The 26,686-nt window shown below is 45.0% G+C and overlaps 1 protein-coding gene, 1 long non-coding RNA gene and 1 other non-coding gene across 5 annotated transcripts in view; 1 reads left to right on the plus strand and 2 right to left on the minus strand.

The window, feature by feature from the left end:
- Nucleotides 1-26,686, minus strand: part of TTYH2 (tweety family member 2) — a 104,737-nt gene that overhangs the window by 64,498 nt on the left and 13,553 nt on the right. For 2 of the 3 annotated variants that reach the window (XM_077328286.1, XM_077328285.1), the window contains exon 2: nucleotides 1,904-2,076. In XM_077328286.1, coding sequence (XP_077184401.1) covers nucleotides 1,904-2,076 — 173 coding nt within the window. Of the gene's footprint in view, nucleotides 1-1,903; nucleotides 2,077-26,686 lie in introns of those variants that run through there. The other variant, XM_077328287.1, reaches the window with a different exon arrangement.
- On the plus strand, nucleotides 8,914-15,519 carry LOC143833016 (uncharacterized). Its single transcript, XR_013229496.1, has 3 exons — nucleotides 8,914-9,620; nucleotides 10,542-10,650; nucleotides 15,487-15,519. It is a non-coding gene; the product is annotated as an uncharacterized LOC143833016 (long non-coding RNA).
- On the minus strand, nucleotides 14,835-14,940 carry LOC143834600 (U6 spliceosomal RNA). Its single transcript, XR_013229850.1, has one exon. It is a non-coding gene; the product is annotated as a U6 spliceosomal RNA (small nuclear RNA).

A 26,686-nucleotide genomic window follows, 5' to 3' on the forward strand; every position in this document is an offset into this window, starting at 1 on the left:
AGTGCCCAATCAGCAGGCGCTTTGCGCTTGCCGATTGGGCCCTCCGAGTGTCAGTTTGCCGGCAAGGGACCAATCACGAGCCACGCGGAGCGCCTCCCGAACTGCCGTCCTTCCAGCTTCCCTATCTGCCGCCGCTCGCTGCCATTTCGTTGCTCCAATGCAGCCCGGATGGCCTCTGCCTCGTGACGTGCTCTGCTGCCGCAAGCTGCCGCGGCCCGCCCGTGGCCTCCGCGACGCCTGACACTCCACCACACCAATGGCAGCGCACCACCACCCCACCCGCCACGCCGGCCGCCGCCTGCTGCCGCACTCTCCGGCTCTGGACCCTGCCCCGCGGCCGTGCGGCCCGCCCTCCCACCCTCCACCGCCGACACCGACTGCCTCGCCGCCGACCCAGCCGCTCACATCCAGGCTCCATCAACACAAGGTAGCCCGTGCCGCCAGATCGTGCCGCCCTGCCTGACCCGCCCCAGCGCCAGCGCGCCTCCCCAGCCCCGCTAGCGCCCACTGCATTAAGCCTGCAGCGGGCTTATTTCCTAGTAATAGAATATCAGAGTTGGAAAGCTCCTGGGTCGTCTAGTCCAACCTCCCAGCACAATGCAGGACACTCACAACTAGGGTTGGGCACAGGCGTCAGCGCCTCTGCTCCCTCCCCCGCAGCACGGCGCTAGCTATGCCAGGAGAGACTGGCCACTAGTCTGTGTAAAATAGCACCATATCCTATCATGATCCCACACTGGTTATCAAAAAAGCAACACTCCAGCCCCCCCCCCCAACAAAAACCCTGCTTAATTCTATAATCTCATTGTCTTTCCGGATGAGTTCAGAACTAGGAATACAGCTGAACTAGTTGTGACTGACATCTGGCTGCTGCCTTTGCCAGCAATCTTCTCCCTCCACTGAACGTTCAGAAAAGAAAAACACATGGCATTACCTTATAGGTGAGTTTCTCTACCTCACAAGCAGCAGATTGAGAAAGTCAAAACATGATGGCCTCACATCAGTATTTCAGTTTAAGCATTGCAGAGAAAAGGAAAAGAGGAGATGTGGGACTGAGTTACAAAAGGGCAGTTCTCGCCTACACTCTATCATAAGGGGGGAGCTGGAGGTCGTCAGAAACTACAATAGAATTATATCTCCACCGCACTCCCTCCCCCCTTCAAGTATGTCTTCTCCAGGCTCTAATCTCAAATCTCCAGGAAATTCCCAAGCCAGAGCTGGCAATCCTAGCAGGTAAGTGCCCAGGGATTCCTCACCTTGTCACTGAGCAACATTCCTAACAAAAAGTTCCAGCTACCTCGTTCATGTCAATTTGGGATGGTTCTTCATATTCATATAGCCTTGAGAACACATCCTGGTAGCCTCTCCTTCAACGGGAGAGAAAAACCCAGCAGAAATTACATGGGCTTTCTTCATAGACAGAGTAACATTGGCTGGCTGCCTCTAAACAGTTGGCCAAAAGGGAAGAACTTACTTCCACCACAAATAATTCCATTAATTTAAGATCACCCCTACAGGACCTAGTTACAACTTGTCTGTGAAATTGGGCTGTCCACTGCCAGTTGGTAAATTCCCAGAGATCTGAGATGGAGACTGGGGAGGGAAGAGTATAATGCCATAGAGTCCACCCTCCAAAGCAGCCATTTTCTTCACAAGAACTGATCTCTACAGTTCCCAGAAAACCTCCACCTTCCGAGCCACTGTTCACTCAGAGCTCTCTTGGCCCCACCTACCTCACAAGGTGCCTTTATGGGGACAGGAATGTGATTGTAAGCCAGTAGACATTCCTTCATGTAGAGAAAACTGTGGTAGAAAACCTTCTTTAGCAACCCAATGTGAAAGCAGCAAACATCACGTTTCCCATCATGTGCCCCATTTTCCTCCCCAGTATAATGGAACTCACCAGCAGATAAGACCAGCAACCACAGCAGTCCAGGTGAGGCAACAGGAGTTAGACTTCTTGGTTTCAGACTCTTCCTCTCTTTTGCAGCAGCACAGGCAAATCAGATAGATAGCAAGGAAGACCAGGTTGAGACCCAAAAATACCGCACCCACCAGGGCTAAGAGCAGCAAGGACTGGGAGAGGAGAAAGAGATTATGAGAATTAGCTGAGGCCATAGAAACATAAATATCAAGATATAAAACAATCATGACAAATGAACAAATGCTTTGTTTAGGACATTATTTCTCCTCTTGTCTCCCAATTTCCAATAAGGTTAAAGCAGAGTAACTAATTCTAGGAAGTCAGTTTTAGCAAAGGACCTAGAGACGTTAGCATCATTGTATCTTCAATAAAGAGATTGGGAGCAAATGTAAAGTTCTGCATTTAGGTAGGAAAAACCAAATACACCAATATAAGATGGAGGAGACTTGTCTTGGCAACAGCACGTGCGAAAAGGATCTAAGAGTCTTAGTAGACCATACATTGAACATGAGTCAGCAGTGTGACTCAGTGGCTAAGAAGGCAAATGGGATTTTGGGCTGTATCAAAAAGAGTATTGTATCCAGATCACGGGTGGTGATGCTAGCCTAGAGAGGAGACTACTGAGAGGGGATCTGACAACCATCTTCAAGTATTTAAAAGGGTGCCATATGGAGGATGGAACAGAATTGTTCTCTCTTGCCCCAGAGGGACAGACCAGAATGAATGGGATGAAATTAATTCAAAAGAAATTCCATCTAAACATCCGGAAGAAGTTCCTGACAGAGCGGTTTCTCAGTGGAATGGGATTCACACACACAGACACCTAATTGTGGTGTCTCTCAGGGCAAATGGAACCTTGCAAAGATTATGAAGAACCTGCTGGTGACGTCAGGCAAGAACAAGCTCCTCGTGATCTGTTTAGATGCTCTACTGGCCTCCTCATCTCATCATCACACAACTAAAGTTACAGGGGACTTTACTGCATGTTACCCACTCCCTACCTGGTGCTTCCCACAGACTTGAGAATATTGCCCAAGCTGAAACACAGGTATCTATAAGAGAAAGGGCAGTTTTCTAATTTAATCAAATCTCTCTTTGGTAACTATTATTAACATCTCTGCTTGGTGCATCTTCTCTCTCTTTTCTTATAAACATATAAACTGGCAAAATTAGTAGTGTACTGCAGAGAAGGACAAACCATGGCATAGGAGAACCAAAGCTTAGTTATCTTATGCCAGAGATGACCAAACCACGGCTTGCAAGCCACAGGCAGCTCTCTGAGACCTGCTTTGTGGCTCCTGACCCAGCACTTGCCCTGGGGGGTGCCATTAGCGGCCCCTAAGCAAGAGTCTGCCTTGCCACCTCCATCTGTCTCACTATGTCTTATTTGTAATTTCATAGAATCATAGAATCATAGAGTTGGAAGGGGCCATACAGGCCATCTAGTCCAATCTCCTGCTCAATGCAGGATCAGCCCAAATTTGCTACTCAGTCACTTCAAACTCAGGAACTAGAAGCTCCACTATGAAACAAATCACAAAATCTTATTGTCTGATTATCCACCCAAATCAGAGTTATGGAGAAACAAGCTGGCTATGTTAAAATCATCACTAAATAGCTAGCAGACACTGTGGGGACCATTTGGCAAGAAAGCCAACGTAACAGCCAAAGTTGGTTTCGTCATGGCATGGCATATTGCTTGTGCCAAATGTCCATATTCTGATGGCAAATTTTTAAAAATGATGTTCACTGATATCTTTGTGGTGTTAGACCCAAAGAACGCTAAAGTTCAGTGACTAATAGCACAAACAGTTTCATGCCATACTACAAATAGGCATATTTCTCAGAATGGTGCCGCTGCTGCAGGCAAACTTGCAAAAGTGGTTCCTTCAACTTGGCCATTGACGAATCTACAGACAACAACAGAAAAAAGAACCTATCCTAGGCTACAATAATTTCACAATGAATGCAACAAACGTGTCTAATCTCTTCTTTTTATTTGAACAACCAAAACAACCTCTAGATTATAACCGTTTTCAAGTAAGTTTTCATCAGTGGTTGTTTTTCAACTTACTGTTTGCTAATGAAGTCCTTCAATAGGATCAATTCTTCTTGGCAGGATTTAAATAATATATATGTGGCCTTTGGCTCACAGGTACAGAGAAGTCTAGTCAAAAGACAAAGCAGACAACCCACAGCTGGCAGTTTTTTTGTCTATTATGCACCTTCTGATGTGACTGTGAGAGAAGAGATGTTGGACTTAGTGGCACTAAAAGAAAGGACTCAGGGTTCTGACATCCATCCATCCATCCATCCCATTCCTTGTCCGCCTTCCTCCTTGGACTCAAAGCACATTACATAGCAGCACCCTATAAAAACCCCAAAACTATAAAACCACAATCACAAGATGGTAGGGGAAAAAAATCCTCCAACCTCCCCACAACTGTCCACGAAGGGGTTCATCAAATGGCGTAGCATAGCCTGAGAGAGCCCACTGAGACAGACCCTGCCTCAACCGAAGACCAGGCGTAAGAGTTCCGTTTTACAAGCTGTGCAGAACTCTGACAGCTCCATCAGGGCCCTCAGCTCTGCCGGGAGCTCATTCCACCAGGTCAGGGCAAGGACTGAGAAGGCCCTGGCCCAGATTGAGGCCAGGCATCTCTCTCTGGGGGCAGGTACCCCCAACAGATTAAGGATGCACTCGACAAAGCCTTGGCAAATACTGAAATTCCACTGGAAAAGCTTGTCAGTGTTACACAAATGGAGCACCTCCAGTGGTGAGGAAACATGCAGGACCAATTGCACTCATGAACATTGATCCTAGCTTTCCAGAGCTTCTCCCTGTTCATTGCATTGTTCATCATGAACAGTTGGCATCCAGATAGTTCAAGTTTGAGGATATGATGAAATCTGTTCCTGATATTGTCAATTTCCAACGCTTCAATGGGAAGACCCACTGACAGTTCAGAAATGTTACTGAAGGATGCACAAGGTGATGTCTCTTTCCACTGCAGTGCAAGGTGGCTGTCAAGCAGCAATGCCTTAAGTAGGTTTGTGGATCTGTTAAAGCCTCTTAATGCTTTCCATAAAGAAAAGATTCCACCCTCAACTGAAAGATGGAAGAATGGAGGCAAGACCTTGTCTTGTTCAGATGATAAGAATCTTTGAAGACTAGGGCAGTCAGAGTTCACCACTTACCTAGAGGAAATGTTTGTTCCAGGTACAGTTTTTAACAGTGAAAAAAACCTTAATGGGGAGGGGGGTGTTCTGTTTTTGCAGCTTTATTGTTGTTGTTTTTGCACATTAGTCAAGCCAAGTTTAGATTTGCAAACATGTACAGGAAAGAAACACAGATCATGTAGACAGGAAGTAGTAATCTTTCAAGTACAAATGACACACACAGATACACAATGGGTTTAGACCGGTGCTAACTCTGTGTAGGATTGCATTATAAATGTCCATAGGAATGACTGCTGCTGGGCTGCAGGACACTTTTGAAAAATGTACAAGGAAACTGCATTTCCTTTGTTTGTTTAGAGACCACAGAGGAATAAGGAGGGGCCTGAAAACAGTAGCAGAATTGCTGCATGAAGCCACTTGACCACAGCAGCCTATTGCAGCTGTTCTGACTAGAGGTGACCATTCGTTCTATTTAATGCTTTTCTTAATGGTTCCTAAAACCATCCAGCTGCCACACAGACATAATTTTTGACAGCAAGGGCATGCCTTATTTGGAATGAAGTTAACCAGATGTTATGGCTTCAAGGCAGAGCACTCCATGCACAAAGCTGTTGTTTTTATCGAGGCCAAGCTTCAATAGTGAAAGAATTAAGGACAAGCCAGCATTAAAATCAGAGGGAGACAGGGAAACATCATCACAGTAGCACGAAAGTTGTCTCCTATCTCTGATCTAGAAGAAAGCAAGCACACATCAAATTAAGCAAAGGCTTAGTCTGTCAGCTAAGGGTCGGCTTGCATGGCAAGTGGTCAGCCAGAATTTACTTGACCTGCTGAAGGCTGCATTTCCAGCCACAGAAAGATAGCCTGGAAAAATAGCTATCAGAAAGTGCTGCTGCGGAACTGGTTCTCGAATTTCCTTCCAAGCCAATTGGTTAGTGCCAGTCTTCGAGCAACATCTGGCAGGAGGCTGGAAGAGAGAGCAGCAAGAAGCAGAAGGGAGAGAGACGCTTTGTTTTATGTTGGAGTCTACGCAAATCAAGCTGCAAAATAAAGAACCTGAAGGTAAAAATTAAAGTATTCTACACCCATCTGTATCTTAATCCAATTTGCTGTCTGGCTAGAATATTTACCCTTTTGTGAGGCAGAATGTTTTCTGTGAATGTTTTTTGTGAGAATATTTTCCAGCATGGGCATTTCTTATTAGTAATAATTTTTTATTATTTCCCCTCTTGGGGGAGGGGAATTGTTAGGAAAATTTATGGTTGGTGTTGAAAACATTTTTATTCTGCCTTTCAAATCAATCAGTGGTTTCAAGGCAGTGAATAGTTTTAAAAAGACACAAAAATTACTTTAAAAACAATGTACAAAAACACCACCTATCAAAACATAAGCAGGCAGGAGGGTCAACAAGGAAACATCACACAAAACAAAAATAGTCTACCTATGGGCAGAAGACAGCGAAGGGGGGCAGAATTCTTTGAGGAGGGAATTCCAGTTTTGGTGTCCTGGACTGAGAAAGCCATTTTTTGTGTTGTAACCTCAGTTGACAAGGGCTCTGAAAATAACTGAAAGGCCAGGTAAGTTCATATGGGAGTAGGTGGTCCTTAACTTATACTGATCCCAAACCATGATCAATATCAGCATCCTGAATAGCTCCTAGAAGCAAATTGGGACTACAGATGGGACCAGACAAGGATGATTCAGTTTCTCCAGTCAACACTCTGGTCACAGCATTCTATACTAACTGCAGCTTCTTAATAGTCTTCAAGGGCAACCCCACATAGAACAAACTGTAACTATCTAGCCTAAATATTACCAAAGAATGTATCAAAATGACAAGATCTTTTCTGCCCAAGAAAGGCTGCCTCACCAGCCAAAGGAGGAGAAAGGCACCCCAGCAACCATTGCCACCTGTTTATCCAACAGGAAACCTGGGTCCGGGAACACCCCCAAACTATGAACCTACACCATTAGGGGTAATGCAACCATGTTGTCAAGATTAAACTTAAGTTTATTAGCCTTCATCCATCTAAAACTGGCAAGCAAGGGCTTAGCTATGCATCCCCCCTCCCCACAATAAGCACAGAAAAGGTTGGGGATAAGCTTTGGTGGAAGAACTGGAAGGGAGGACAATTAACTACATGCCCAACACCCTACTCCACTCAAACTGGGAAGTATGCTTACCAATGTACTTGCTTTTTCTGTACATATGTGCATCAAGGACACCTCATGAAGTTAACTACATTTTTACTAGAGTATGCATTGAAGTTTGTCACCTGTCCTTTTTCCTAATATAAACCAAGAAAAAATGGAGGTTGCGACATCAATTCAAGTATTGAGGAATGGATGGCTCATAACTAGGGTTTCCAACTCTTTGTTGGAAAAGTCCTGGACATTTGAGGCTGGAGCCTGGAGAGGGCAGGAAACTCTGCAGGGTATAAAACCATAGAGTCCACCTTCCAAAACAACAATTTTCTTGAGCGGAACTGATCTCAGTATCTGGAGATCAGTTTTAACTCCAGAAGGTCTCCAGGAGTGACTTGGAGGTTGACTGACCTACTTATAACACCTGTTGTACAACTGCCAACAGTTCTGTAGCCATCAATTTGATTCTTAGGTAACCAACTTGGAAAAGGACAGGCCTAATATTTCAGAGAATTCCAGCCCAATCAGTCTTCTTTCTGTAATTGGCAAACTTTACACCAAACATCCAGGGCACTGTCTAAATGACTGGCTACACTTTCATAACATTATTGATCCAGAACAAATTGGATTTACTAAAGGAAAATCCACCACAGACCATTGTTTTCTCCTGGCTTTTAAAGCCAATAAACATATGAACTATGGCACACAAAAATTGTATGCAGCTTTAATCAATTTGAAAAGTGCATTTGATTTGATTCCTAGACAGCCACAATGAAACAAATTGGAGTTCCCGAGAAATGATCCCTGGTTACACTTTCTTCTTAAGAAACTCCATACTGTTACCTCTTATCAAGTTAAATATCCTGAAAATGGACACAAGATCAAAACTCCCAAACAAGGTTATATACTCATTCCTCAACTTTTCAATTTATTTTTGAATTATATGGCACAAAACTTTAAATCTATCAATGGTCATCCTCCTAAATTAGATACATATCCAATCCCTTTATTACTTTACTAGTAATTAAGCCCGCTGTAATAAAAATACAGCGGGCGCTAGGCTAGGGAGCCCCTGGCAGTGGCGCGCAGCGGCGCTCTCAGTGCGTCAGGCCGCCGGCTAGGGAACCCCCACCAGCCGCGCTGCTCAGCTGCTCCCTTTTGGGCAGGGCGGGAATTGGCGGGGCCAATCGGCAGGCGCGAAGAGGAAGGGGCCAATCGGCACCCTTCCTCATCCTGGACAGAGCCCGCCCTAACTCCTCTCCCAAAGCCCTTACGGCTTTATTTAGTCCGTGGCGCCGCGGGCGGGGTTAGGATGTTGATGATGCTATCATGCTCTTACACACGAGGTGGCCTTCTAAGATATTTAAGCTTTTCCCATATGTACTGTCTACTTAGAAAATTCTCTGTACATAAAGTATTCAAAATCTAAAGTGTTAATATTCTCTAGGAGCTGGAAACTGTAGAAAATAAGGAAATCAATCAACTTAAAAGTTCTAAATATTTGAGTATCACTTACTATTATAACATTAATTGGTCAACCCATCAAACCTGAACAATAAATTTGGTCAAATGTTCCTCTGTCCAAATAAAACAATTTTATTTTCTTAACAGTAACCAATCTGTTCCTGCTGTAGGAAGAATTCTTAATGCTAAAATTTCATCGCAAATACTATAGTTCTTGAAGAGCTCTCACATAGAGGATGGAGTGGAGTTGTTTTCTGTTTCTCCAGAGGGTCGGACCAGAACCAATGGGTTGGAATTAATTAAAAAGAATTTTCAGCTAAATATCCAGAATAAGTTCCAACAAGCTCAGTAAAACAAGCTTCACTGGGAGGTGGTAGGTTCTCCTTTGAAAGTTTTAAAGCAAAGGCTAGATAGTCATCTGATAGAAATGCTGATTCTGTGAACTTAGGCAAATTGTAACTGGGTGGACAGAAGGGATTGCATCAGTGCTTGGCTCGTGTGGCCCTGTCTTACATGCCCAGGGAAATGCCAATTGCCACTTTGGGGTCAGAAGGCAAATTTCCTCCAGGCCAGACTGGGTATGTTTGAGCCCTTGGTGGAGCAAAGGAGAGCTCATACTGACTTGGTCCCAGACACTAGGATTTCTCAGGCTGAGAAATGGATCAGCAATGAGGAGTGGATGACCCTTTCCCAGATTGCGTTAGTTCTTGCGCCATTCAAGAGTTTCACAGACATGTTGTCTGATATGGTGAGTCTGGGTCTGGTCACAAAACCTGTGATGACACAGCCCCCTTTCTGGAGTCAGACCTGGGATGTGCAGCCTTGGTTCAAGCAGTACACATCCTTGTGCAAAGGCTCTGAAGATGATCACTTTGGGGAAATTTGCAAATAACATTCATACATGGTGGTGAGCATGTGTGACCCCCATGTGAAGGGCTTTATCACCAAGAGGGGAAACTACCACACTGAATGGCATGACTTGCTTATCTGGCAGTGATGTGGCAGATGTCTGAACTGGTAAGGTTGAAAGCCAGGGCCGGGGGGGGGGGGGAGCAGCTTGGCTGCTGCTCCTCCCCTGCCTGTCCCGGCAGCCAGCTCCTTCCTGAGGAATCCATCACCAATCAATGCAAGCTGGACTTGATGAAGATGCTGTGGCGTGGTCCCTCTTCTAAGAATGAAATGGACCCAACAGAGGATGCTACATCTGCATTGGTGAGGGCTTACTATGGGGAGCCCTGGGAGTCACAGAACATCTGTCTGCTGAGGTAATGGGTCATGTGGAAGTCAGTCTTTTCACATGGCCAGGCCTTCCTGTCATGCCCTCCAATACGTGTCCAGAGTGAGCATGCATTTTCTCATATAGGCAACATTGTCTGCATGCATCATGTGAACCTGGACCCTGATAAAGTTGAGCAACTGACCTTCCTGAAGGTCAACTTGCCAGCTTTTGTCTGCCCATCAATGGACTTTGTGGAGGCATGAGGTGAGCACAGACTTGCTTGGACTGCATCCCCTCTTAGTCTGTGATGGGTTTCCGGGACAAAAAACGCTCTTCCTATAAAGTATAGCAAGAAGCAGCAGGGCCATTAAGCAGGTTGATTGGCTGAGGCTCATGTGACAAAAACTCCTCTGTCCTCCCCCACAGCAAATCAGGGTCTGAGTCAACATGCATCTACCAGAAAACTAACAAGGAACCCTAAGAGCACAGCCTCAACACAGGAGTGATGTAGATGGTGGTGTGATCATCATCATTCACCAGTCACACAGAAATAATCCATGTTAATTGTGAAATTTGGCTGATGATAACATGAACATTATTTTTTTGCAGGAGTGGGAGGTGGGAAGGGGAGAGCCTGTGATAAGGAGCGACTGCAGCACTTAGGCCAGCCAGAGCTCCTCCAATGGAACAGTGGGGGCTGGTGTACACACAGATCCTGGTGAGAGAAGAGGATCAAGGTGGACATCACCTCCTCCTTCTTGCTTTATGAGATCTTCCTGGGGCAAATGATTTTTATGCTTTGGGTGAACGTGTTCTTTCTGCTGCTGGTGGTCTGGGTAGGCAGCTGTGGGCATGGGTACTAGTAGGCAGGGTATAGTGATGGAGGTTCTTCTCTGCTTTCCTTACTAATGCCCACACTGTTCCCTAGGATTGTATTTCCATGCCCCTGCTGTGTGAGAGCTGTTTGGTGATGCATGGCCACAGGGTTTTCCTGATGGGCACTTTAGTGACTGCACCAGTCAGCTGGGGGTTTGTTTTTCTAGATTGCTGGAATGTTGCTTCTGTGAATGATCCCTCTTCTCTGGGATTGTGTTTATGCACTACTGACATTTGTGAAGAGCTGTTTGGCCTTGCCCGGGGAATGAGTCTGTCTATATGTGCTGCTGCCTTGGTGAGCAGGCAATAGTTGGCTTGGTTGTGCCATGAGGCAGTGTGTTAGGATAAAAGTGATTTTGTTGCTAGGCTTTATTGTGCATCATTTTTATAATTTATTTGGTCCCTCTCATCCCTGAGATGCTCTGCTGTGTGAACTTGATCCTGTTGCCACAGCTTCACTGCAGAGACTCTCACAAAAGTTCCCCTTTTCTGTCTTTTCCATGCTTGGGTGTGTGTGTGTGTGAGAGAGAGAGAGAGAGAGAAAGAGAGAGAGAAAGAGATAGAGGTATGAAAGTTCCAATGATGGGAATTTAGGAATAGATCAGAGTATCTAGTCTGTTAACCATAGGAAATAATGGCAGCCAGATGGGACACCCTTTTTGGGTGTGTCTATGATTGAACTAGCTGGTCCGATATTTCTGAAATGTGGAGATTCTATTGAGGATAGGCTCCTGCAGCTGGGCTGCAAGTTTCATGCCTCAACCTCAAATCCCCACCTCCCCAGAGCCTGGAAAAGATGGAAAGGGGAAACTCCCTATTTATTTATTTGTTTGTTTGTTTGTTTATTTATTTATATTTTTATACCGCCCTTCCCTACAGCTCTGGGCGGTTTACATAAAACATTATAGAACATTATAGATTTGAATGCTACCATTGTTTTCAATGGGACTAAACTGATTCAGACCCATTCAAATCAATTCAAACAAACTAATAATATATGGTGCTTGCACAGGGGATACCTTTACCTTTACTAATAATATATGGTGGGTGTTTCGGGCTGAACTGAAAATGGTCTGAATCCCCCTTTGCTTGCACATGCCCAATCATTGGGTTCCATTTCAGGAGAGGTTATGTTTCTGTTCTGTAAACTCACTGGATACAACTCAACATGTCATACTTGATTGCCAGCTTTGTGAGGCTTCCCGTAAAGATCTCATATTCCCAAAGGTCTTGTAAATAAGAAAAGTGCATTCCACTATCTATTAAATGATAATTCCCCTGAGCCACGGTTGCTAACATACTCAAAAATAATTTTACTGGACAATTCTGTTTAAGGGATTTGTTTAAGCAAGAATGTGGGCTCCACTTAAGCAGAGCTTGTAATTCATATTAATTTCTGGGATATTTAATGGTTTTGTACTATACAGCACTGATTGTCATATATTGCCATAGAGCAGCCTTACTGTTCAATCTATCCATCCCATTAGAGAACACAGAATGCTTTTCATTAGGGTACAACATTGCCTGAAAATCTGTTAATGACTTTGAGCTGGGAAATGAGAAAGACGCTGGAGCAGCTGACATTCCAATGGGACAAAGTAATGCTGTGATTTTACAAACATATGCTGTATGTATTCTCAGGGAGCCTGGCTGGTTATACAGGCTGAGCTTCTGTTATACAAACAACAGGTGCAACTTGGTTCACTACTTCCCCTTGTGTCAAGACAGCGATACCAGGCAACTATTTGACTGGTTTTTAAATTATTTTTTAATTTGCTGCTCACCCACAAGGTCTCACAGAGACTAACAATATTAAAACCACATAAATAAGTTAAAAATAACACAGAACCGTAACAAGTATAAACTATTAACAAGAAAATGTTAAACTGTTAAAATATGTTAAACTGTTCAAATACCACTAAAACAAACAAACAAACAAACAAACAAAAAAGAAAACAGGGTCTTACATGCCCTGTGGAAACTAAACAAGCCTGTCAGACAATGGGTATCATCCAAGAGTACATTCCACAGGATAGGGGCCACAACTGAGAAGGCCTTTTCCCTGGTGACAGCTAACCAAGCCACCCTGGAGAAAGGCACCAGCTAGAGGCCCCTAGATCAGGGGTAGTCAACCTGTGGTCCTCCAGCTGTCCATTGACTACAATTCCCACAATTCATGGGAATTGTAGTCCATGGACAGCTGGAGGACCACAGGTTGACTACCCCTGCCCTAGAGGATGATCAAGGGGAGCATGAATGCCTGTAAATGAGAGGGTCCCAGACCATTAAGGGTTTAAAGGTTAACGCCAACACCTTGAATGGGACCCAGAGACTAACTGGTAGCCAGTGCAGCTGCTGTAGAACTGTAGAATGAATGGACCATGATATTTCAGCCAGCAACTGACAGCTGCATTCTGGACCACTTGCAGTCTCTGAAGCATTTTCAAGGGTAGTCCTATATAAAGCAAACTGCAGCACTACATCTGGAGGTGACCACTGCATTGACCAATGTGGCAAGGTCTGACCGAAGCAAATAAGAAGCCAGTTGGCAAGCCTGGCATCAGTGGGAAAATGCTGACCATGCCACCATGGACTCTTGTTTATCTAAAGATAGTGTAGAATCCAAATACACCCTGAGGTTCTTTACAGAGTCCACAGCTGTTAGCTGGATACCATCAAGTCTCAGAAGTGACCTCCAGTTAGCATTTCAATCCTTCCCAACCACATGACCTTGGATGGATTCAACTCCAGTCACCTCCCCTTAACCACTGGACTGCCACATCCACTAGGACAGTGGTCCCCAACCTTTATTAGGCTGGGGACCGGCAGGGCATTGGGCCACGCCCGCAGGGACCGCGCGGGCCATGCCCACGCTTCGGGCCGCGCCCGCGAGCCGCACCCGGCCGCGCCCGCGAGCCGCACCCGGCCGCGCCCGTGAGCCGCACCCGCGGATCGGGCCGCGCCCGTCTCCCCGCCCTCCCGCAGTAAGTAGCTTCCCGGGCTGCAAGCTTGCGGCCTGGGAAGTTTTTTACTGCGGGGGGGGGGGGGCGGGGAGAGGGAGCCGCGGCCCGGCGCCATGGCCTTTGCGGCCCGGCCCCGGGCCGCGGCCTGCAGGTTGGGGACCACTGCACTAGGATACTGCCGAGAGCCCTGCTGCCAGCGGCTTGTGCAGCAGGAGGAAGAGCGGAATGTCATCAGCTATCATGTTGATGGCACCCAACTCCAAACTTCTTGACAGTTTTAATCTCAGCAAGAGGGTGCATATATAGGTTAAATAACATATGCTAAATAAATATACAGACATTGCTTTTGTGCTTAATAGTAGGTGGGGTAGTGGGGGTAGAGTGCATCTGGGCAGGATGACTGGATTACCTGAGTGGCAAATCTGATTAATGTAGGTTTACAAAAGTCAGGAAATGGCTGATGGCCCTGTCTTCTGCTTACAATTTGGTTCCCAGAGCAGTCTGAATTGTAAGGTAGATTCCTAGAAGGCAAACCTCAATCATTCAGTGTGCCCAGGATTTTGATATGACCCCAGAAAGCCAAGTAACAGAGCTATTTTCAGAGAAGTGTTCAGGATTCCCAGGGGGACCTGGCTTTTTCTGGGAGTCAGTGTTTTGGTTGCCTGTACTCCAATATCTGTGGGACCTTTTCAGGCAAGGAAGGCACTACTTTCAGTGAGGCTAAATCTCTTTCCTTCGAGTCTGACCTGTGCCAGATATTGTCAAATTCTGGTAGTGGAGAGACTTTGTTTGCATGGTTATGATGTTCCTGTTCTGGCTTTTCTTGCTTTCTCTGGCCAATGTAGTTTGATTAAGGATTATATAGCTAAGATCGAATTGCAGTAGAGGTAAAGGTATCCCCTGTGCAAGCACCGGGTCATGTCTGAACCTTGGGGTGACGCCCTCTAGCGTTTTCATGGCAGACTCAATACAGGGTGGTTTGCCAGTGCCTTCCCCAGTCATTACCGTTTACCCCCCAGCAAGCTGGGTACTCATTTTACCAACCTCGGAAGGATATGCACTCATCAGTCTGGGGATTTCATAAAGTGCCCTTTATTTATTGCGCAGGGGGCATGCCAAACTTCTCTGTATTGTTCCAATTTTAGTAGATGTGCTGCCGAAGCGAGCACTTTAGTATATGTGCCGCCAAGACTGCGATGAGCATTTGCCAATGTGATACATATTACTATAACATAACTATAGTGGAAGAGCAACCACTGATGAAGATACACAGAAAGCGGGTTATTTACCAAGGATCCCGTTTTGGTTGACCCTTTATCATTATTTGGACTTTTACTAATAATACAGAGAGGACTATTACATTATCTTGCCTTGTGATTCCTTTTTTTATGAGTCCATATTGAGGAATCTACGGTTCTATATTTAACATTGTAAACAATGCATTGGTGTTTTTGTGTGTATTTTTTGAGCATTCATTTCAATTGTGTTTATCTGTTTGTATTTGAGTTTTCATTTATGCCATTAAAGGTCATCTGTATCTTTATCTAGTCCAATCTAAATTTCCTTGCTTTGATATCAAAGAGTCTTCTTTGCCTTATCAGAAATATGGTATGAGAAGAAATTGGTGGCAAGGTATATGTTGCAAAAAGTCACCTGATCCAGGACTGCTTTTGATATAACAAAGGATCTTTCTGTATGTTGTTATTTCACAACAGATAACCAGAAGTATGATATTCACATGACCTTGGTAAGTGTACAATATATAGAATATATTTGGAAATGATAATAAAATATACAGTTTATTTATTTATTTATTTCTATATCGCCCTCCCATATGGCTCAGGGAGGTTCCTGTATGATCATTTTGGCAAGTTTTCTCTGCCTTACACTTTGTAAATCACAGGCATATTCTCATGCAAGGCAATGCTGTGGCTTTTACACGCTACGTTCTTCCATTTAATCTATTTCTCTCTCTCCAGTTTCTTTGTTATGCAATTCTTGTGGGTTTACAGAAAGGCAACCATAAGACAATGAATTGGGAAGCAGTCTAAACTCATACCAACAGAACTGAAACACATAGTTGTGACTGCCATTAGGGCTTTAGCTTTTAACTAGACAGGCGGAAGGAAAATCTGGAGACAAAGCTTGATTTCTTCCATCACTGTGCAAATAACTGTTCTTAGTGGGCCTGCCTGACCTGAAATGCATTCAAAGGCTCATCCCTTTGGAAGTCATGTGATATACTATCTGTAACTGCTCCTGCGGAGCGGTAGAAATAAAGCCCTAAGGGCAAGTAGGGAGGAGAATGGGGCGGGCGCCGTCCATGATAAAAACTCGGAGGGGCGAATCAGGAGCCGCGAAGCGGCTCCTGATTTGCCCCTCTGAGTGGCACTTGGGGGCCAAGCGGCCAATTGGGAGGCACGCAAAGCGCGCCTCCCTGTTGGCTGCTTGGCAGGTCTTCAGCTGTGCACTCCAGCGAGCCACACGTCCTCACCTCTGTGCGCCCCCTCCAACAACGTCTTCCCCGGGGGGGGGGAAGGAGCACGACCCCCACGGCGCACTTCTAACAGCCACCCACTCCGCCACGGACGCCCTCCTGTCCCGTGCGCACAACTACCTTTCCTGCACCGCCGGGACACCCGCCTCCCTGAACGCCGCCCGCCGCCGACTTCTCTCGCTTCCTCCCCCGTCCGCCGCTCCATTGCGGCCCGCCTCCAGCGTCCCCACTGCCGCTGCTATACGCAGCGGCCCGCGGACGCGCCCACCTTCGCCGGCTCCCCCGTCCACGCCGCTGACTGCGCCCTGCTGCGCACGCCCACAGCTTCAGGTTCCTCATGCACTTCCTTGCCCTGCGTCTCCGCCGCAGCGCCTGCTGCCTGGATGATCTCCGTCGACGCTACTTCGGCGGTAGGCAGGGGAGCCGCGACTGAGTCCCACCCCTCCCCAATGCCTTCCCTTCCCCCTCCACTGCCACCCTGTCTCCCGCCACCACGCCAACTCCCACCCCTCGCCATGCCCTGCCCCATTACAGGCCCTCCCTTGACCCGCATCTCCACCGCGACGCCTGCTGTGCCTTGCCTCGCATGCCCCAACGCCCCCCAGCTTGCCGCCAGAACTCCCCCAGGTTCCCAACCCTACCCCATCACTTTCTCTCCCCTCCACCGCTGGCCCGCTTCCCACCACCTCCCCAACGCATCCACCTCGCCAGGGCCCGGGGGCAACGCAGGCCCCTCCTCGAGCCCCATCCTTGCACCCATGGGTGCCATGCCCCCAGCCTCCACTGAGTTCAATGTATAATTCTTTACGTTTCATGTAAACCGTCCCGAGCCTCAGGAGAGGGCAGTATATAAATGTAACAAATAAATAATATATTTTTCTAGCTTTCAGGTTTTTTAAATGGCTTAGCCATTTTATGTACAGAGAATTTCTGTCGTGCTTTAAAAAGCAAAATACCTTTGTCTGTTGCACTCTTGAATCTGTTTCCTTCCTAAATTAAGCATTAGCTACCCAGGAATGATAAAGGAACCAGATTAATAAACTTGAGTGGGGACATTCAAATTATTTAACACACCAGTACCCTTGTTTCCAAATTTACTTTAAAACAGAAGGAACTTAGAGAGGAGCCCTTGATGAGGAAGTTAAGCTGGAGGCAGCAGTGTGGAGGTGAGAAATGAGATTTCCTGTCTCTCTATTCCTCACAAATCACCAATTGCTCTTCTGAATTGCATTCTGCATCTTCAGCCAGAGAAGTGCATGTTACGATTTGCAATCACATGGCTAATTTTTTACGTCCATGAAAGATAACTCAACCCCTTCATTCACTCCATTTCTATGCTACAGTGTTTAACCTCTGTGTTAAGATCAAGACTTCAAAAGCTGCCAGAGATACTTTGATAATTTGGGACTTCACTGGAGTTCAGATAACCTTCCTCTTGCAAACAGCACATGTTTACCTAGCAGGTTCCTTAAGTCTTGTATTCACCAAGACTAGCACAGCTGCATAGGATCACATCTGTTCAATGAGATTGATTTTTGCCAGTTGTAGATTCTTTAGAGTTGCATTTCAGATCCTTGACCACATTTAACATGAACACAGAGTTGCTAAAATGCTATTATGTGTTTTTTTAGTATTCCCAAATGTGTTACATTTCTTAGAATAAATCTTACTTTTTCACAATGATTCTTTGTTTTCCTCCATGATGTCCAGAACTCTTGCTAACTCACAAAGCATTGAGGAACAGAGGAAAGAAAACTGAAGAATGGATGTCCGGGTGTGCTGTGGGAACAGTGCTCTCTGATTTATTCCCTGAGGGTCATGTGGAGTTTTATTCCCAACAACAGAGGATGAACAGAAGCTGTGCTGTGGGGTAAAAGGTGCAAAAAACTTTCAAAACGTATATTACCATGTAAGCTTGATCAGGCCTTCCTCTGCACTCCTAGGACTGGTGTTTGAGGCACCCCATTTTTCATTTATATGGAAGCCTACATGACCATACATTACACCAAAAATATTCAGTGTCCATCAGTGCAACCACATGTCAAGAGTGCAGAGAATTGGCCACTGTGACTTTGCTCCCTGCTCTATAGCTACAATACTTGCCTCACAAGATCACCATGAGATTGTTTATCCTCTTTTATTCTGATTTCCTCCATCAGATGAAATTCTGCCTCCTCTGCCTCATCTAAGGTTCCCTACAAGTACCACAGTAGTGACTCCATTGGTTCACTTCAGAAGTGCTGCTCTAATATTCAAAGGTCTAACCCTACATCTAGCTATCATTTTTATCTTGCCTTTTCTCCTCATGGACACCATGGTAAAGCATATATTCATCTTTCTGGGGCAACTTTATGAGGCTGTACAAGGCTGTACAAGGCTGTTTGATGGACGAGCAACCAAAAGGCACAGTAAATTCAGTTCCTTGATCACAAAGATCACTTGTTCAAGAAAGTGAATTGGGGATAACAGGATGTAAACATAGCTGTTAAGGGCATTCCTCCAGCCCAAAAATTATTTACGGCAATAACCAGAGCAGGCACACACACACAAGGACTTCATTGGTACAACAGAAAGAGTAGAGCAAAAATATGTATACTCACAGTGCAAAACCAAGTTTGTCAGACAAAACAATTACAAATAAGCATGGGCAGCTGAAGCAGGCATAACATCCAACCATTCCAAGTTAACAACTAAAGCCCAAATCAGTGCAATCACACACATCTTAACAGGATCCTTCTCATTCAGTAGTATCCCAATACAGTGCTTCCCATCCAGATGTGTTATATTCACCTTGCTAAAGGAAATTCTCCAAGCTAGATGACTAACTCTCAAAACTTCCAGCTGTAATGGAAGTCTGCCTCATCTTCTCTATGGGGTCCTACTCTGGATTGAAGCAGTAAATGTAGGTCTAGAACAGCCTTTCTCAACTCTTTTACTGTTGAGAAATCCCTGAAATATTCTTCAGGCTTTGAGAAACCCCAGAAGTGGCAGAATCATGCAGAATATGGTTGGGAAGCACAGCTATGTATACTCCCACGTAGGGCCTCTTCCCTTCCCACCCCCCTCCAGGCCCATCATTGACCATTTGGGAAAAGGGGAACAAGTCAACATGTGGCCTTGTCACCCGATAAATGTTTAACAAATTTTAAAAACATATTAAAAATTAATTAACTCCCACCAATTCGGGAAACCCTTCTAGGGCTGTCAAGAACCCCCAGGGTTTCACAAAACCCTGGTTGAGAAAGCATGATCTAGAAAAGCTACAAGGCTCTTTTCTGTGGTCACTACTCAGAGTGCCTAAATGTGCAGTCAATAAAACCTTGGTTGCAGAACTTGGCCAACACCTGATTGCAACAAGTGCGTGGAAGCAAACTTTGAAGGATTGGCTTGTGTTACTTTTTAAGATCCGCCAGGGGAGTCTGCTTTCCAGCTTACGGGAAGATCCCTTTTTGTCCAATTGATCTGCGTCAGTTCAACGGAAAATAGCAATAATGGGACTAGATTGATCCTTTTTGATTGGACACGATGAGAAGTCAATATTGCAGCAAGTTATTCATAGGCTGGAGGACCTAGAAATTCAATTCTTAAGGTATGAGGCAGTTAGATCATGTTGTTGAAGTATTGGGGAATATCAACAGACTACAGAGAAACACATCCCTACCTCTTTTTGTTAAGCAAACTCACTTTTGCAAAGAGCTTTTTTGCTAGCTAGAATGAACATCTTTCCTTCTAACTTACCTACAGCAGGCTTATGAGTTAGGAAATGAGCATTTTTTGAATAATAAAGCAACCACGGGGCAGTGTTCCCTAGCAGTACAGACTGCAGAGAGCCTTTGAAGGTGCTGGTTGCAGAGTTTGCAAAACTTCTTTTTCTCAGCCCTTCAGCAGCACAGTGGGCTTTACGACCATCATCAAGTTTATTGTACAGCCATAGGCCATTACAAAGGATAAGAGACAATCGCATGTGCTGGAATCCATACAACTGAATATCATAGATCATCAGGATCAGTCATCCCCGCGACTTAGACCATATCTGTCTGGCAGCCAGAGCAAACTGTGCAACCCTATTAGAAACATATGGATCGTTATCAGACAATAGAAGAATCACCTTCCCAGAATCTGGAATGCCAGGGGCCATGGGGGAGGGGGTAATCTACTAAGAAATTTGGTTCTCAGTATCACATAGAAGTTACAATTCAATATAAAATGGGTCAAATCTTCTATTTCCCCTTTGCCATAGCTAAATAGGCTTTACTAACAGGGCCTATCATGCATTAAGCTGTGGATAACTTAGCTGAAGAAAATGGCTAAGGAGCCTCCTGTTTGACCAAGCATCCTTGCATGCCTCCTTTCCTAGACTCTTTAAATGGTACTTATTAATTCATCAGAAGCAGTCCTGCCCAGATTAAGTCACACATGCAGGAGCCTGGCATGAAATTAATGGATGAGCTTTTATTACCCATATATATCTTCAGCTGGGGAAATATATGATGAGTCCCTGCTCGCATTTAGTGACAGAGAACGATCTAAAGGATTCTGCTTAGAAAGGAAACGTGTTTTGTAGTTTCCTGACAACGTTTTTGACAGCAAAAGAATTGAGAAGGGTTGTGAATCAAACTGCTGGGTGGCCAGCATGGTTGCTTTTCTTTACTTATGAAATGGATATGAGCCAAGAACCAAAAATGTGACAGCTGATTGTTTGTCTCGATCCTTGCCATCTTCAGATATTTTCCCAGAAGAGGATGTAGAAGCTGTTGCACTACTTTCAAGTATTCCTGTCATGGTTATACTGCAGAAATGTCAAGATACATGCTCAGAATGTCCAATCCAGCAAAATTTCAGGGTATTTTTTTTCATGAAGAAATGGCCTAATAATGCAAAGAGACTTGATCCAGAGTTGTTGCCTTATGATGAGGATTTGTTGCTGGGGGAGGAAGCATATAAAAGCCAGGGTGTAGGAAGTGGATATAGCATGCAGATGTATAGAAGTATTGCTATGAGGTCCTGTTGATTACTCCCCATAAGCAGACTTCATTTGAGAAAAATCTCTTAATTGAAGGGATAACGAACTCAGCATCATGAGCTCTTTGCTGAGACTAAAGATTCTAATTGAACGCACCCTTATCTACCTCTTGCCCTCAGCCCCTCCCAGTACCAAAATGGGCAGTCTTTAGCCTGGCATCCCTGCCTGTAGCCCAAGGTCCCTGGGAGAGATAGTAGTTCCCAGGCACAGGACAGAGGGAGGCAGGGAGCATAGGCTCCAGGTTTGTACATTTATACCTACCCTGGACAGAATCCAAAGTGAGGAGACCAGGCTAAGGATCAGGGGGCTACACAAGCTGCATGCATAGATAACTGGCAAAGGCTTGCTAATGATAGGAATCAGGTTACACAGCAAAAGCATAATGCATGGTTTTGACAGTTGCTTTAAGCTGTTCCGTCTTGTTGGAGTTACTTTAACAAATGGATCCCTAAAACTTGGAATGGAGACTTTGAGTTAATAATAACAGGCTTTCTTGTCCTCTTCTGAGTACAGTCAGAGCATCTTAACTCATGCATTTACTGTTCATACAGATGAACATCTTAAAACAGGGAACTGCAGTACCATTCTTTAGGATACCACACAACCTAAGGAATTCAGATACATGCTATTCCTACTCCTCCAGTACAATTCTCACAGTTCTGACAGACACAGCTGTGCTGGGGACAAGGCCAACAATAGCTTCCTAAAGAGCAAACAGCTATTTCCTGGAGCAGAGGGCAGGATTGTCTCATCGCCCATGACTCAAGAACCAATGAATGGTGCTTCTCATTTCATTTCTGCTCCCTGCAACTGGCCAAACGTAGACTGAAACCTCAATCCAAAATGCACTTTTGGGGCCAACTGAAATACAAACTCCCCAGTTCTGCCTCCACAGTCAGGACACACAGAAACTGGAAGAGGAAAACCTTACCCTGCTGGGTCCACAACAGAACAGAAGCCCTGGCTTTATGCTTCCCCTCAACACAGAAGACCTGAATTCAGGAAAGACCAGTCCTGCCAGGATCCAAGCAGTATGGCAATGGTATCCAAATGCCACAGATGACAGGCCCGAGTGGGGCCTGTGGATTAGCCCCAGAAGGGTGATTTTGGAAGGCACAACAAAGCATCATGTAATAGAAGCCCTCACTGGTTCAAGCACCCTGGGTATGGGTCATTGAGGAATTACAAAGTTTAATACCAGCACGTGAATTGGGCGCAGAAGCAAAAACGGAAATCAGTGTAACTGAACTCACATTTCTATTTTATGGTCAGTTCTGCACATTCCAGCTGCATTTTGGAATTCTCCTTTCATACTTTATGATGTGCTGAATTAACCTTCACTGAGTGTTTCCTCAGCTCCTAAATCCACGGTGTATGGCATTAATTAAAATGATTACCAGTTAAGATCAAAATTAGCCCAGAAACAGCATTCTATACTCCCACCCAACCACACAAAACTACACATATGTATGTTGCTTCCACTCACAAGTTTTGCAAGGGGGGGGGGGTTTACTACCTGACACATCAAGGCAGCTCTTTGAAAAGAGAGTCTCCCACACACTCCCCCTGAATCAAAGCTTCGTTTGTCCCACCGACTTCACAGGGAGACTGGAGGGCTGCTTTTCATCAACAGGGCCTGGAAACACAGTGCAGGTCTTGTGGACAGAGGGGACAAAACCTACCCCTTAATGGCACGGAATCTGCTCAGAACTCACAAGGATTGCTTCAGGCATAGAGCAGCTTTTCCAAACCTTTCCCCAGCTGCTGTCTAACATGGTTTCCACTCACCAAGACAGAAGGATGCTTTGTCAGGAGGGGTTAAGATCAGAGGCTCTCATCAGCAGGTTCAAACCAATGCTGGAGTAGAGGGGTGAAGGGAGACACAGATTTTTAAGGCAAAGAACTGTACAACAATCACTTGAAAGGGGGGGCAGTTTGAATGATGAGGAACGTCAACTGGAACTGTACCATAAAGGGGACTATAAGGTCACAGCTAGGGGCAGTGTTCCCTCTAAGCTGTGCACGTGAGGAAGCTCCTCTCAGCAGCAATCTGGAGCCTCACAGGGGACTCTGTGCCCATGGTCCATTACAGCAGTTATATTCTGCACAGGATGTGAATTGCTCTGCTCATTATGGGGAAAAATTAGAGGGAACATGGATGTGGAGGGGGGACATTTTTCTCACAGATCCATCACCCTTCATGATGAACAAACACCAAGTGTTTATTAACAAAGACAGCCCTCTGAGGAAGGGAACTATTTCACTTGAAGTGACAGAAGAACAAAAGCACATTTCTGTGCCTCAGGAGCCAAAGCCCCCTCAGCAGATATCAAGAACTCTGCCACTGAGGCTGTAGTCACAAGATCACATCACTAAATTTAGCTTTGATTTTTTTAACCACCTTTTAAAAAGTTAATTTCTTAAAGAGCATTTATGACAGTTCTTATCCTATAGCCCATGGACCTCCTATGGATGGCCCTCCATGGTGGCTGTAAACTGGGCACTCCAAAAATCCTCCCCCCCCCATTTGATTCCCTTCTTGACACTTTGAAAATTGCCTTTGTCAGGGGGGGGGAATGTCAAATTAAGTTATGGAATTCTTTCACTCCAAAAAAGTGCAGGGTGGCATGGTGCGCTACTATGTGCAGTCAGATAACATAGCTGTCAAAGTTTGATGTGAATCCAAGATAACGTACTAACCCCTAATGGTTTTTTACATCCATCTTTGTTTACAACAGGTCGTGGCATTTTAAGGAAGACCCGTGCAACTATGATTCTATGATTTAGTCTTTTCAAATGTTCACTGTGTCAGGGTTTTCAGCAATGATTCCCATCAAAACGAAAAGTAGATATCAAAGACGACATGCATATTGCAATGCCGACTACCCCACAATTTCCCACAGTAGCCTTCTCACTGAAATATACTTTTGAGCAGAATTATGAGCACAATATGGATTTTTTTCCAGGAAGTAGACCTTAATTAAAATAAATTATATGCAAACTTTTGTGCGTATGTATTTTATGAAATTTGCATGTTCAGATCTCGTTGAACTCTCTATCTTCTGGGAGTGTTTGCTACTACTCCCGATTTGGTTTCATCAGCAGATTTAATGAGGAGTCCCTCATGTGGAAGGAACAACCAAAACTTTTCCCTTGATCCAATTCAGCCCCCATAAGGGATTTCCCTCCCATTGGGCTTTCAAACATGTGGCTGCCCTCAGAGATACAAACTGGCATCTATGCAGGGAGGAACTGAATGAGTTAGTTCAGCCTGGAGGAGAGAAATGGCAAACAAGGGAAGTGGTTGTGCACCACTCCAAATCAACCCAAAACAACTTCTCTTAATTAAAGATGACACTAGAACTCCATTATTCTTTACATCTGGACTTCTCCATGTAACATATAGCAGATACCCCCTTCCCAAGTGCAAGTTAATATGCAATGTTAAATTTCCATGCAGTTTAGAGATAAAGAATCAGCCTCCCCTTCTGTGAGAGTTGGGAATACTTTCACTGCGAGCATGGAATAAGAATAGATTAGCAATGAGCATTCTGCTTTGAAGGCTGTAGGGTTATGACTGCTCAACAACTTCAAAGACTTGAAATATGCAGTGGGGGAAGGGGGGGAAACAACGCTCAAGAATTCACCAGACCATATCATGCCGATATACTGCCTGACAGCACAATGTAGCCTGCCACACTCAGAACAGTAATAAGATGCTGTTGCAGTCACGTGAACTAGTGTTATTAATTGGCTGCAGCCCCATAGCCTGCAAGAAAAAGCATCCAGTGTACGGCTCTCAAGGACCACTCTTGGGAACGAAGGATAAACATCAGGAATTCCCAAAGCAGGCAGCTATGCCATATTCCACAGACAGCTTCTCTACTGGCACAAATCTTTCCAAGAAGTGCCAGGTTTGTAAGAGGCAACAACAAGCAGTGTGCCCTGTCTGTTCCCTTTTGGATCATTTCCAGTCCTGAGGAGGGAGAGCAAGAGAGAGAATAATATCATCCACTTCCTTCCCCAATTGCCAGCTATATGTGTATATTGAATGGCTGATAAATAGCAGCTCAGTTTCATCCAGGCATAGTGCCCCACAGGGAGCTGGCAAACATAGACACAAGACCATTTCAAACTCGCTACAAGAACTACAATCTGCTTTCGAGGAGGGGAAACAAAATTGTGTCCCTTGCTAGAGATAGGTCTCTCTGGCCACAGGTGTCTCTGGAGCAGTCATCCCACAGCCCACAAAGAACTAAAATCACAGGTTGGCTACCTATCCTAAGGATGCACGGACAAGCCAAGATCCTCTGATTTTCACCTCAAGTAATCCAAGGCCTTCTTGGCCTCATTCTTTTCTTATTTTAGCATTAAAAAGCTCCAAGTCACTGCGGACTGTGGTGAAAAATAGAGCATTACTGTTTTTAAAAACATTTTCTTTTCTGCATCTCTCATGTGACATGAGTGACTATCGAAGGGAAGAGGAGAAGCTGTATCTGAACAGTTCTAACCTTGAAATTAAACTGTCAATTGGAAAAGAGTCAATGGAGCTAGTTTTACAATATGGTTCGCAGCCTTATGAACACACAAACTGGCAGCATAATGGAAAAGTAGTTTAGGGGCACCACCAGCACAAACAGGGGGCCTTTGTCCCAAATTCACAAGGAACAAAATGAAAAAATTAGGAAAAAAGTTTTGGGAAAAATGCCTTTGAATGCTGAATTCCCCAGAACTTACTTTCATCATAGAATTTATATGCCATCCTTCATTGCAATTTTTTTGCTTTCCTCTGAACCAGTGGGGAGTGATGAAGACACATCTAAACATTTGGAACAGTATGAACAAGCAAAAAGATGTAACAGTTGCAATAGCAACATTTGGGGCCTTACAACAGTTAAGAAGGAACAACAGCAATGGCTGGGGACATGCTGAGTGTTAAGTTGCCTGGGAAGGGACCAACCTGTAGGAGATCCTTGTCATCAGCCTCACTTGAAAGTCTGCCAGGAGAGCTCCTTTTTGCAGGCCCTATGGGACTGTTTGAGTTCTAATAGGGCCTTGATTTCATTTGGGAGGCCATTCCACCAAGTTGGGGATACAGATGAGAAGACTCTGGCTCTGGCCAAGTGGATTTCTTTGGGGCCAGGGATCACCAGATTATTTGAGTTGATAGAGTGTCACTCTTCGGGGAATATAGATGAGCACAGGACCCTGACCACGTATGGCCTTGAAGATAAGCACCTTAAACCTGATCCGGTATTTGACTGATAGCCAGTGCAGCTGCTGGAGGGTCGTGATATGGGCTCTCCCCCGGTGTTTGGGTGAGAACATGGGCAACTGCATTTTTCAACAATTAGCATTGCAGTAATACAGCCTAGAGGTGACCGTTGTACGGATC

Source organism: Paroedura picta, chromosome 3 (assembly GCF_049243985.1).
Source record: "Paroedura picta isolate Pp20150507F chromosome 3, Ppicta_v3.0, whole genome shotgun sequence".
In the NCBI taxonomy this organism is placed as follows: domain Eukaryota; kingdom Metazoa; phylum Chordata; class Lepidosauria; order Squamata; family Gekkonidae; genus Paroedura; species Paroedura picta.